At 61.2% G+C, this 12,527-nt stretch overlaps 1 protein-coding gene across 8 annotated transcripts in view; it reads right to left on the bottom strand.

Moving 5' to 3' along the window:
• Window positions 1-12,075, bottom strand: part of TPCN2 (two pore segment channel 2) — a 66,240-nt gene extending 54,165 nt beyond the window's left edge. For 4 of the 8 annotated variants that reach the window (XR_012013734.1, XR_012013733.1, XM_072790283.1 and 1 more), the window contains exons 1-7: window positions 11,924-12,074; window positions 8,121-8,185; window positions 7,299-7,375; window positions 6,530-6,707; window positions 5,042-5,158; window positions 1,244-1,350; window positions 617-689 (exon numbers count right to left, since the gene is read on the bottom strand). Coding sequence is in view for 6 of the 8 variants with exons in the window: in XM_072790283.1 (XP_072646384.1) it covers window positions 617-689; window positions 1,244-1,350; window positions 5,042-5,158; window positions 6,530-6,707; window positions 7,299-7,375; window positions 8,121-8,185; window positions 11,924-12,035 (729 nt within the window). In the remaining 2 variants the exon portion in view is untranslated. Of the gene's footprint in view, window positions 1-616; window positions 690-1,243; window positions 1,351-5,041; window positions 5,159-6,529; window positions 6,708-7,298; window positions 7,376-8,120; window positions 8,186-11,923 lie in introns of all 8 variants that reach the window. The other 4 variants (XM_072790277.1, XM_072790279.1, XM_072790278.1 and 1 more) reach the window with 2 other exon arrangements.
• Window positions 12,076-12,527: the final 452 nt, after the last annotated feature.

Raw genomic sequence — 12,527 nt, 5'->3', positions numbered from 1 at the left:
CCCATGTTCCCAGGACAGAGATGCAGGACAGCTCCTGCCCTGAGGAGGACAGGGACCCAGGTCAGGATGTGAGGACAGACACACTGGACCACAGATGCATGGGGAGGAGACCAGGGTGAGAGGTGCCAGACACCTCCACACAGCAACAAGCCATCGGGGGCCAAGCAGCAACAAGAGCTGGAAGAGAAGGGGACCCAGGAGGAGGGCAGAAGGCCCAGCTGGAGAAGAGGAAGCGGAGACAGGCAGGTGCTGTGAGGGGAGCGAACAGCAGTGCAGTCCACCCCGACGGCCCCCAGTGCCCGTCTGAGGGGGCCTCTACCTAATGAGGTGCAAGGAGAGCTGGGTCAGCGACAGGGCAGGGAGGGGAGAGGAGGGAGGGATGGAGGGAGGCGTGGGGAGGAGCCAGGCCGACGAGGGGTGGCTTGGCAGGGGCACTGGGACGACGGGTCATCTGAAGAGACACTGCAGTCTAGGCAGGCCATCGCTGACCCTGGTCACGAGGTCAGGGCGGCAGCCTGACCTCTCCTCCACCTCTGCAGCCCAAGAGTGACCCGGAGGGCCAAGCTGTCCATCCACCCCAAGGGATCCAGGCTGGGGACAGAAAGGAGTGTGGTACCTTCTCGCCTGTGAACAGCAGCATCCCAAACATGGTGAAGACACACAGGTGGAGCGCCAGCAGCAGCATGACACTGGAGGGACGGATGCAGGTGCTCAGCACAGGGCACACGCCTCACGAGCCAAAGGGGATGGGGGTTGAGGGGCAACCGGCCCAACTGCTCAGGGGAACCCTCTGCCCCAGAACCTGCCATGCACTCAGCTACTGGTCCTGTCCTGAGGGAGCTCTTTCCTTGGCAGGGACAGTCGGGACCCCAGGGGCATACCCTAAGGATGCCCCTGGACTCTCTGAGGGGTAAGGCCACATCCCTCCATCTGGGCTGGACACTGAGGGCTCAACTATGTGAGCCACGAGGGGAGGGGATGCGAGGCAGAGAGAGGCCAGGGGATAGAGAAACGAGGGGGGTGGTGGTCACGGCCACAGAGGGACCGAAGGGGAGCATCTGCAGGGCTCCGCAGCTATTGATCAGAGGGCACAAGACCACCAAGGGGCTGCTAGGAGGCCCCCAAACACCCCCACACTGGCCTCCCCCCAGGTGGGCACTGGCCACACCCCAAGGTGCAGTCCTGGCACCCCCAATGGCAGGAAACCCCACCTGCCCTGCAAGTCCCCGCACCGAGAGCCCACCTGGCCATTTCCGGCAGTGATGACCTGATACACTTGAGCGTCTTCTTCATCATGGACGAGTTCTGCATCAAGAAGAAGGGGCGCAAGAGCCTACGAATCCGCAGGGGCTGAAAGACAGCAGAAAGGGGCCCTCCACTTCCGCCCAGGCCCGAGACCAGAGGTGCAGAAGAGCCCTGGAGCCCCACTCAGAACCCCCCCCCCCTGCCCCGGCCACCTGCTCACAGCCTTGGCCTCCCTACCCGGTCTCACGCAGGCTCCGCATCCTCCCCCAACCCCTGCCAACGGGTCACCCCACTCCCATCAGCCCTGCGGCCTCAGCACCATGGGGACTCCACTCCTCTCTACAAACACACCCAGGGGGCTACTCCAAGCTCCTGGCTCCTCCCCTGTCCCCATCCCTCCCAGCTGCGGCCCCATCCCTCACACACGTGTGTCCACCTGCACACACAGCCTCTGTGCGCCTACCCGACACATGCACGCCCTCTACACACAAGCACACATACATGGGTCCACACACAGGCCCCCATTTCCTCCTTCCCCTCTTCCTTCCTGTCAGAACCAAGGAGAGGCCCCCCCCACCTTCACCCCCCAACCCCGTCCTCAGGACCACCCAGCCGTCTCAAGGGCTTGTCTCAAGGGCTTCCCTCAGGAGCCCCTCCTCCCTCCTCCATAGCAATACCACACACGTTCTAATGCCCTTCACCTGCTCCATGTGTCCCTGCTCCTGACCCAGCCAGTCCTCCCGTCTGGGCTGCTGGACCCAGCCTCAGGGACGACCAGGCCTGAGTCTGCCCAGCGCCTCAGGCTATCTCCCCCATACCTGACCCCCAAGTGCTGACACCCAGATCCCCTTCCTCACCTCTGCGACCTCATGCCTTGGCGCACTTGTCAGGCCTCCCATGCAGTTTTAAGCACCATGCTTATGCTCTGTACTCTCACATGCCGCAGCCCATCCCAGCTCCTAACTCGACTCCCGTCCCACTGTCTTAGAAACCAAAAGGACCACATCCCCTCCCTGTCCAAGTCCTAAGGACTGCCTGAAGGCCCTCTCTGGCCCATCCAGGGGCCACTGCTCGCCCTCCTGCCCACCCCTCTGCTCAGCTGGCAGGCTGTCCCTGTCCCTCTCATCCAACCTCCTCTAGCACAACACCCATGGCATTCTGGAACGCCACGGTGCATCTGGGCTTTCCTCATACTGTGGGTCTCTCTTACAACAGAACAAGGTCCTACCAGCGCTGGTCCCTCTGGATGGTCCACAGGACATGTGATCCCCAGGCCTAACTCAACCTCCCTGGGCTGCACACGTTCTCAAAAGGGGGCCCGGGTCCCGACACAGGACCAAGAAAGCCAAAGGAAACAGCAATAAATGTATGCTCAGGGCCCTGCCCCCTCCCCGTCCCTGTGGGCTGAGGGGCCAGCGTCCCCAGCTCACCCACGATCTCCACTGCCCTGGATGGAACCCGTCTCAGTGCCTGTAACCTGAGTCTCTTAGCCATCCCTCCAGGTCAAGCAGGGCCTGAAGGTCCTACTGGCACCCGCACCCCGGGACTGGGACCCCCACCTGTCATCAGACACGGACCAGCAATGCAGCTTCTCCCAGCTGTAGTAACTCAACCTGCCAAGAGCCCTCCCAACGCTGGGGCCCATCAGGGTCATGGACACAGAGATGTGTGGCCTTTATTAAGGATAAGGAGGCAGACACAAGCCTCAACGCCAAGGAGAAGCCGGCCCGGTGCCAGTGAAGCCCCTGGTGAGGCCCGCACAGAATCACAGCCCACCAACTAACCTGCAGACACCCCGCCTCCCAGCAGAGAGAGCCACAGCACAGTTGTGACCATGGTCTATCCAGCGGCAGACCACGTGGGACCTGACCCTCTGGCCCACGAGGACAACAGACAGAGAGACTGGGCTGGAGCAGGTGGGGGCCCCTGGTCCTCCTCGCCCTCCCTCCCCGGCACCCATGTGAGGTCTTTGTGATTGGCCAACTGGACAGGAAAGAATCTCAGGCCTGGTCTGTAGATGGTTCTAGGTGATAGGCTGACCCTACTCACAAGTGGACCACGTGTGGCATTACAGCCTCCATCAGGAAAACCCTCCAGTGGCGGAGCCAAAGGGAAAGCTTTGCAGGGGGCAGGGCACAGAAAGAACACAGCACACAACTGGGGACAAGGTCTGAGAAGCATGCATGTGGGTGGGCAGAGTGAACACTCGAGAGACAGATGACATGTCCTGTGACATCAGAGACTTTCCCCCAAGGCCACCACGGATGGCCTGCCCTCCAGAAGCAGAGCCCATCTGCACTCAGCCCACCCCCTGATGTGGCCCCCTGATGGGTGGGTGACTGCATTGGGCCCCTTCCCCAGGCAGGACGCTGGCTGTCCTCACTGAACAGTCACGCGGGTTAGGGCTCTGCCTGGGACCACCCAGGACCGCGACCCAGGCCTCAGAAGCAGTCAACCCATGGCAGGGGCTCGGTGGCCCTGGGCAGGCTGGGTAACACCCGTGCTGGAGGACAGCCCTCTATGGGACCAGAAGAGGCACCAGAGGCTCTGAGCACAGGATAAAACAGCCCACAATTCGGTGCCCTGCTACTCTGGGAACGTCCACTCCGGGGGGCAGGTGTTCCCTCGGGGACACGCTGTAAGTCTTATGAAGGCAAGAGTGGGGGACAGGCAGGGGGTGCTGCTGCCCAGAGGGTCAGGGAGGCCTCAGTCAGGGACACTGAGGCACAGCCAGCAGAAAGATTATCAGGAAACTCCGGGAATCAAAAAAGGCAGCACCACCAAGGACACGGACTGCCAGGAACAAAGATCTGGGTCTCCGCTCAAGGCGAAGACCCAGGGGAACTGGGGAGCAGGGGAGCCACAGGGCGCCGGGACACTGGGCAGGAGGAAGCTCTCAGGGTGAGTCAGGGCCGCAGCCAACAGCAAAGCGTGACGTGAGACACTCCGAGCAGCCTCCCTTGCTCAGTGCGCAGATGTGGGTTCGTAGATGTTAACTAAGCTCTTTCCTGCAAGGAAGCAGGAGGCGGGCCGTGGGCCCCAGCCGTCATCGGTTCCCCTTCAGCAAGCCTTACTCTTGCCAGTGAGGACACTGTGGGGCGGGGGTGGGGGGACACGCACCTGTCCCCTTGCTGTCCCTTGGGCAGTACCCACACCAGGAGCTCCCAGTCTCCCCTTCCTTCAGCCCTGCCAGACCAAGCAGTCTCCGGTGGGGTCCTGGTGATCTGCAGCCCTCCAGGGCCTGGAGGGCAGGGTGCCAGCTCTGGGGGCCCCTCCCCTGAGTTTCCTGCAGTTCTGGAGCCTGCTGGGCCCGCCCCCACCCTGTCCTTCTGCCTTATCAGTTACTCAACACCTGCTTAAACCTCAACGTGAGTTCTCTTAGCTAAAGCACTCAATAGGCTTGTGTCCCTGCCTGGCCCTGATGGACACAGATGTCCCCACACCTACTTCCCTGCTTCTGTTCTTTCCAGGCACTGGGCAGTGCATCCGGGAGGGGGGTGAAGGGGACGCTGCAGTTCACATGGGCTCTCCCATGGCAGCCCTCCCAGAGCGTGGGCCACATGGCCACGGTGAGGCCCCAGGATGCGGGGGGACCTGACCAGTCGAGATGCTCAGCTGAAAGGTGGCGAGGCAGGAATTGGGAGTCCTCGCACCCTCCCCAGGCCTCAGTGTCTTCTTCTACAAGCTGGGACGAGGCTCCGTGGCCGACGGCTGGCTGAAGGAGGGTGGGCAGAGCTGGGCAGGGCGCAGGCCACCAGAGCTTCTAGCTCCCATCTCAGAGCGCAGCACCACCTACCTCCTGGCAAACCAGACCCAGTGACACGATCCAGTCCATGAGAGACACGACCAGCACCACCATGTAGGCCAGCAGCCAGAGGTTCTTCTGGAACTGGGCCCAGCCAACCAGGTAGCTCTGCAAGAGAGGCGGTGAGTGAGCGGGCAGCCCAGTAGTCACCAGCCTGCGGCCGTCAATGCCCCCAAGTGAGGCAGGGGCAGCCAGAGCCGGGAGCTTCGGCCAGCAGTGTGCTCTCACGTGACTTGGGGAACATGAAGCTGAACTCCCTGGCCAGCCTGCTGGTGACCTCGGGCAGCCAGTGACCTTGTGCTCAGCACTTAACCACTCTGTCCTGCTTCCTCAGGGGCAACAGGATCTGAGCCGTCTGCCCATCCCACCCGTTAGTTTAGCTCATGCCCAGGAACCACTGGAAAAGAGCCATTCTAGAAATGGGGCTTTGCCAATTGAGGCTGTACCACCCAACATGGTCCACTTCTGGTTAGGGCTAGCCCACACCCAGAACCATCCATAAACCAGGCCTGAGGTCTGCCTCTACGGCCAGGGGCCAGTCATCATGAGGCCCATGGGCGGCAGGGACATCCAGAGGTCACAGCGTGCAGATAAAAATGTGCACTCACTCTGACTTTTGAGACTCCCCAAACGTACCAACCATTCAAAAATACTAATGAGACCTTCTCACTAGTTTCAGTTCCAGTTTAAAAACCCCCAAAGCCCCTAAACACAAGAGCTAAAAAAGAACCACCTCGAAGCTACCCAGGGCCCTCACCCACGGGCCTCAAAGTCAGCAGCAGAGGCCTGAAGCCACACCCCCCGCAGGACAGCCCAGCATGTGCTGGGCAAAGGCCCTGCCCAGTGACTCTGGGGACAGCCTGCAGCGCCACCCGGCCCGCTGTGTCCGGAGGGCCCAGCACTGGAGCGCTGGAATTGCTACCGTCTGACAAAAGTAACAACGTGTGACCCACAGTAGGACCCGGCCTCTCAGCCCCCCTGCATCTCACTGGGAAGCCATTAAGGCTCTGAGCCTCTGACACGGCTCAGCTCAAATGAGCAAGGCAGGGCACACCTCCAGCTTCCAGAAGGCCTCAAGTCAGAGAGAATCTAGAGTCAGACGCACACCATGTGGCTACAGGCCCCACGCCCACCTCCTCCTGTGTTCCTCTTCTGCTGGGGGTAGGAGGCTGGGCCAAGACCACTGGTCTACCCTCGTCCTACAGGGGAAGGGGGCCTCAGACCTTCAGCCACTCCCAGAGGCCTCGCGAGGCCATGCACCTGGCAGGGCTGAACCCAAGACTCAGTTTCATCTGGAGAGGGCCGAGAGCTGACAAAGCCCAGAACCCTCCACCAACCCAGGCCTCTGCTCAGATGGTCAAAGTGCACAGTCAGAGCCAAAGGCAGCTAACTCCAGGAGTATGAAAACTAATCAGGAAAGCAGCACCAGGCTGGGAGGGCCCTGGTCCCTGCTCTGGCACCTGACGGCACCCACCTCACCTTCACAGAGACGTCGGCCACAAAGACCAGAAGGCAGAGCCCCTCGATGCTCTCGGTCAGGCCACATGGTGGATCCCAGGGGGGCGAGCGGTAGCGGACATCCGCGGTGCTCGTGAGCGAGGAAGGGGTTTCGATAAAAGCCAAAAACAGGATCAAGAAAATGGTGAAGCTCAATATCCTGAAAAAAGGAACAAAAACTAATTAAAACTCACGAACCAGCCGTGCTCTGGGCCAAACACTAGATCAGCAGGCAGGGTCCCTGGGAGGACAGCGGGACAGACTCCACGGTTTCAAAAGGCAAGGCCATGGGGCAGCCCCAGTGGCTCAGCAGTTTAGTGCCGCCCTCGGCCCAGGGCCTGATCGTGGAGACCCGGGATGGAGTCCCACGTCGGGCTCCCTGCATGGAGCCTGCTTCTCCCTCTGCCTGTGTCTCTGCCTCCCTCCCTCTCTCTCTCTCTCTCTTTGTATGTCTCTCATGAATAAATAAATAAAATCTTTAAAAGAAAAAAAAGGCAAGGCCATGCTTCCTGGTGTGTGCCCACTCTCAAGGGGTCAGACAGCGCAACTCAAGCCAACACTCCATCTCCAAGGCTAAACCTCATCACCAGAAAAGCCCCTCTTTCCTTGGGCTGGGCTCCTTTCCCGGAGGAGGGAAAAGCAGCTCCTTCTCCACTATGGGGAGGGGACAGCCCGCCAGGACACTGAGACCAGCCTCCCCCCATCCACCCAGACCGCAGGAACCCCACGCTGCATGCATGTGCCTTCTCACCATTGGCACGTGTTCGAGTAATACAACCGGTAAAGCCACATCGACCTGGCATCCATGCGGTGGTTAATGGAACGATACTGAAAATGAACATCACACAGGGGAGCGTGAGTGAGGGTCCCCTCAGAGCTGCACAGCACAGCCAGCCACATGCAGGGCACCCACTGACCCCAGGACAGGCCCTCGGCAGGCAGACGGGCTGTGGACCAGAGTCCACTTTCACTACATACCTGGACAAAGGGCTCTCTTGGGACCCTGCAGGGGCATGTTTGCTGAGAGAGGCAGAGCACCCTAGGAACCTGTCCTGCATGGACACATGCTTCTAAATGTATAGCTGTATCCACTGCCTGCCTGTGAGGCTCTCCCCTCTGCTGTGCTAGGCCCCTACAACCCTGTCACTCTCCAGGACACCCTAGCCTAACTCCCCACATGGCACGTTGCTTCCTTCCATCGCTATTTCTCTCATTGAGCCTGAGTGCTGTTTTCCAGCCGGGGATGGTCTGACCATCTCTGAGCATCTTTCACAGGACCTGGGACAATGCAGGTGCATGACAGGCCCTCAGGAGGTAACTCAACAAAACAAGCAATTGATGCTAGGACTCAAAAGAAGAACACCCAGCACCCCAGCAACCCCCTGCCTCAGGGAGGACTCCAGGCAAGTCGGGCCCAAAGGCCCCATCATCACAGTTATATGATGACATGGATCAGCCACCCAGGCCTGGCCCCAGGACAGCAAGGAGGGGACCAGCAGGGCAGCCATCACCCAGGCCCCACAAAACCTGGAGACGAGCCCAGGCCCAGCCACTAGGAGCAGGTGCTGCCCACCTGGATTGCATCTTCAATGAACACAGTAGCCTGGTCAAAGCAGAGATCCCACCGGGACACAGCACCTGCAGGCAGAGAAAACACATCAGGCGACAAGGCAGATGACGTGACGCTCGCCTGCTACAGGACAATCGAGATCAAGGAAAGAATCTGGAGACATTCTTTTCCAAGGCTCTGGAATGAGATGCCTTTCTCCCTGCAGCAGGTCTGCACACGAGGCAGCCCCAGGCCCGGCACTACCCTTCTGCCACCTTCAGCAGCCAGCAACTTGGGAGGCAGAGCACAGGAGGCTGGACGGGGCCTCCGTGGACCCCAGCAGGCTCCGACTCTGAGCAGCCTTCAAGACAAGTCAGGCGGCTTGAAGCGTCAGCCCAGCACCCCTGCCGCCTGCCCAGGGAGCAGCCCTAAGCTACACACTAGGTCAGTCCCTGCCGCCTTGGGTTCCGTCCACTGCTCAGGGCCAAGTGCCACCTCTGTGGCTTCATTGCAGAAACCACTGCTTGACTCAAAGGAGAAGAAAGGTGTGAGGAGCCATGGCTCACCCCACCCCTGAGGTCCGTGAGGGAGGGAGCAGCCCAGGCTGCGGGGGAAGGGGGGGGCGCCATGGGGAGGCAGCGCAGAGCCGGCATGCAGCCTCCAGCACTTCCCAGATTGGGGCTTGGAAATGAAGAGGACAGCTGCTTCTGTGGAAGATTCTGCTTTCACATCTGGCCCCTTTGTGCCAGCAGCTCCTAAACTGCCCGTACCTGGCACGGAGAGAATGCAGCTTTGTGCGTGCCTCTAGAGCAGAGGTCCCAAAGCCAGAGGCAGAGCGGGGGGTGCGCCACTGTCTGCTCTGCCCATCACCCCCAGGGAAGCGACTATCCCTGTCCTCAGGACTCCCACTGCAGGGCCCGGGGGGTCAACTGGGAACACGGGGGACTCCCGACAGAGGCAGGAGCCTAGGCTCCAGCCTGGCTCTGCCACCACATTGCTGTCACCCAAAGCAAGTGCCCTCCTCTGTGTGGGCCTATTTCCCCCCATGTACAACCTCCATGCTCACCCTGAGGAGCCTTGAAGTTCTCCCAAGGAGGCTGTGAGGATGGTGACTGCCAACTTCCCCTGACGGTGTCCTGGGAACTGTGATGACAGCACTCTGTTCTACTCCCTGCTATACCCACAGAGCCTAGGACAGCACAGGGCTCGGCACATAGTATCCTCAAAGCTTCTTTGTGGAGCGATCAGCCTGAGGGGAGGCTGCAGGGCAGGGTGGTCTGAGGACCCACAAGGGGCCCCAGGTTACCCAAACCTCAGGTAAGAGACCAGATCTCGGCCTAGAGAGATCTAAGGATACAAGCTTCTCAGACAAGAGCCTCTAGGCTCACTCTAGGCCCAGATGCAGGGTGCAGCTGAAGGGGCTCACGCCCAGGCAAGCCACCACAGGCCAGGGGTGTCAGGCACCCTGAGAATTGCCCAGCACACATCAGACCTCTGGCCTGGGTCTCAGGGCACCAAACCTCATCAAGGCCACCCCACCTGCTCTGCAGCCCCTGACACCAACAGCCAGAGGTATCTTCTCACAAACCCTCAGTCATGAACATGTCACAGCTTCCCACGTGTGCCCAGTGCTTCTGGAAAAGGTCCACATTGCCCCTACCTGGCACTACGGGCACCCACCTTACCCATCACCAGCCATCCTGCTGCTTCCCCCATCCTCTGCCCTCTACGCCACTCATCCTGAACTTGGCTCTGCCAAGGCCAAGTTCTCCCCAAGACTCCAAGCCGTTGCCCAGGCTGTCGGCCCTACCAGGATCACTGCTTCCCAACACGGTGGTCTAGGGACCACCACCCCATGTGGCAATAAGTGGGCACTCAGGTCGGAGTGTCAGGGTACAGCATCTGCCATAGGAAGCAGAGGACATCACCGGGTCCCACATCAGCCCAGGACCAGTCTCTCCACCCCAAGCCCCCCTCCTTCCTATTTCAGGCTCCACCCTACCCTACCTGCCTGGGGCCCCAACCAGCTCCCTGATGACCCTGGACAGGCCCTTCCACCTCTGTGCCTCAGTTCCCCATCACAGGTCACACACGATGGGACATGTGCAGACAGAATGGGGTGCTGTAACTATTTGCTGCTTTTATTCTAGAAGCCCCTTCCATAGCATAGCGCTCCCTCTGACTCTTCCATAGCCAGAAAGAAGGTGATCTCCCTGACCAGGAACAAGAAAAGGAAAGTACAACCCTGGCCCTGCAGCCCGCGAGGTGAGGCTGGGTCAAAAGGACCTGCTGCAGGGTCCACGGGGCACCCAGCAGCACAGTTCCCCGACCCGTCGGCAGAAGGATCAGGCTGTGGGACATGCAAGACCTGTGCAGAGCCCTGCCTAGGAGCCTCCACAGGAGTGGAGCACAGACCAGCCATCCTCAGTCCCCACCGCCCCCAGGGCCAAGCAGCCTAGCCAGGGAGACTCAGAACACAGACCGTCCCATCACGTTCTTGGGAGCCCTCACGGAGGCCATGGCGCCAGGACAAAGAGCCCTCTCTGATGGTCTACACTGTCTGGCCCTGGCTCCTAGCTTACAATGCAGGTCTCATCCGCCGGCTGTCCGCTCTGCCAGGACTGGGACCTATGACCATCATGGTGCTCCACCCAGAGTGGCCCTCGGCACCGACTGTACCAGCTCTGCCACCTGGCCGGGCCCCACACTGAGGGCATCCTCAGCATTCTCTCCAAATGCTCACAACACTCAAGTCAGCCCCTGAGACTACTTCCCTTTTAGTAAAACTCAGAAAGGTCAGGCAACCAGCCAAGGTCACACAGCCAGAAGTGGGGGCACGAGAAAGGTACTCTGACCTCCAGATGCAAACAAAGTCTGCAAGCTCTGTGCCCCTTGCCCAGGGATGCGTGGGGCCCTGTCGCAGGCTGGATGGAGAACTCTCTCAGGACAGCCTCTGAGATGCGCAGGCAGGTGGCTGCCTCGGCCTCTAGTTTTCCGTCTCCTAAAAGGAAACCGTCACCCCCATAGTCACAGATGGGCACACACTATGGGCCCCTCCCGGACAGAGGATAAAAGCAAGCCCAGAAAGGGAAAGTGCTCCTGGAGAGAACACCCAGTGTGGCACTAGCAGCAGCCGCAGCAGATCCCAGGGCTGAGCCTGGACAGGTCCCAGACACTTTCTGGGCCCCGGTTTTCTCCCCGGTGAGATGAGGCTGAGGCCCTTCCACGCCTAACCCGGCACCCAACCACCCTGGTGTCTGCCAGAGACAGATGGACTCCACCCTCCTGCCCTCCTCGGGATTCAGCAATTTCTCTGCTGGTAAACAGGAAGGGCAGGCGGGAGCTGCAGAGGGCAAAGGGAGGAAGCTGCCCTGGTCTGGGGTCGCCTGCCCCCACGCCACGCCTGGGGGACCAGCCTCCAGGGAGCCTTGAGCACCTGGAAGGAGAGGGCACACTGAAAGGACCCCTTCGTCTACTCCCAGTTGGGCTTGAAACAGCTTAACCGCCCCCCCAGCCACTTCTCCGCTGTGTGACCTTGGGTGGGGAATGCCCCTCTCTGTGACTCAGTTTCCCCTATCATAACCAGGAGGGAAACGAAAGCTCTGCCTTCTAAGAGCCACCGAGGCGATCCACCCGAGGCCCACCGAGGGGGCCGCAGGGGGCTGCGGGGCTGTGGCCGCCTCTGGGACGCCCGGGGGAGGCAGGACCCGGGCGCCCGCGACTCCGCAGGCTGCAGCCCCCGCCGCGGCCAGAGCGGAGGGCGCGAGGCCGGCAGGACCCCGTGCGCCGCCCCCGCCCCCGCCCCCGCCCCCGCCCCCGCCGCTCACCAGGGTCGCCGCGAACGCTGCCGCAAGCCGCTGAGCCCGCCGGCCAGTCGTGGCCGCTGCCGCCCCGGGCCCGGCCCAGGAGGGGCTCCGACTCGGCCCGCGGGTCCGCCATGGGCAGCGGCCGCCGGACCCTCCCCGGAGCGCAGCTCCCCGCGCGCGACCCCACTGCGCAGGCGCGGCGGCCCCGCCTCCGGAGGTCGGGGGGAGGAGAGGACAGCGCCGTGACGTCAGGGATCCCCTTCGCTACCAGCCAATAAGAACGGAGGGTTCGCGTGGAGGCGGGGCTTACCGGGCCACGCCCCCGGGGCGGGACTCGGCGCCCTACGCTCCAGGGAAGGGCGCTAAGGACCCTCCGCGGCTGGGAGGATGCCTTGTTAAAGAGCCGGGTGGGCGGGGTGGGCAGCTCCGGGGCGCTGGTCAGGAGGCAGATTCCTGGGCCCTCCCGGACCTGCTGAGGCAGAAACTCGCGGCAGGGCCCAGGCATCTGCTTTGCTTGTGAGTGGTGGGTACCTAGGAGCGAGGACTGAAGGACATCGCCCCAGAATGGAACTTGAAACTAGTAAGATTAAGTATAATTAAGAGTAAGGCTTAAGGATCCCTGGGT

The sequence above is a fragment of the Canis lupus genome, chromosome 21 (genome assembly GCF_048164855.1).
Source record: "Canis lupus baileyi chromosome 21, mCanLup2.hap1, whole genome shotgun sequence".
NCBI lineage: Eukaryota > Metazoa > Chordata > Mammalia > Carnivora > Canidae > Canis > Canis lupus.
The sequence above is the reverse complement of the archived record's forward strand: the minus strand, read 5'-3'. Positions and strand labels throughout refer to the sequence as shown.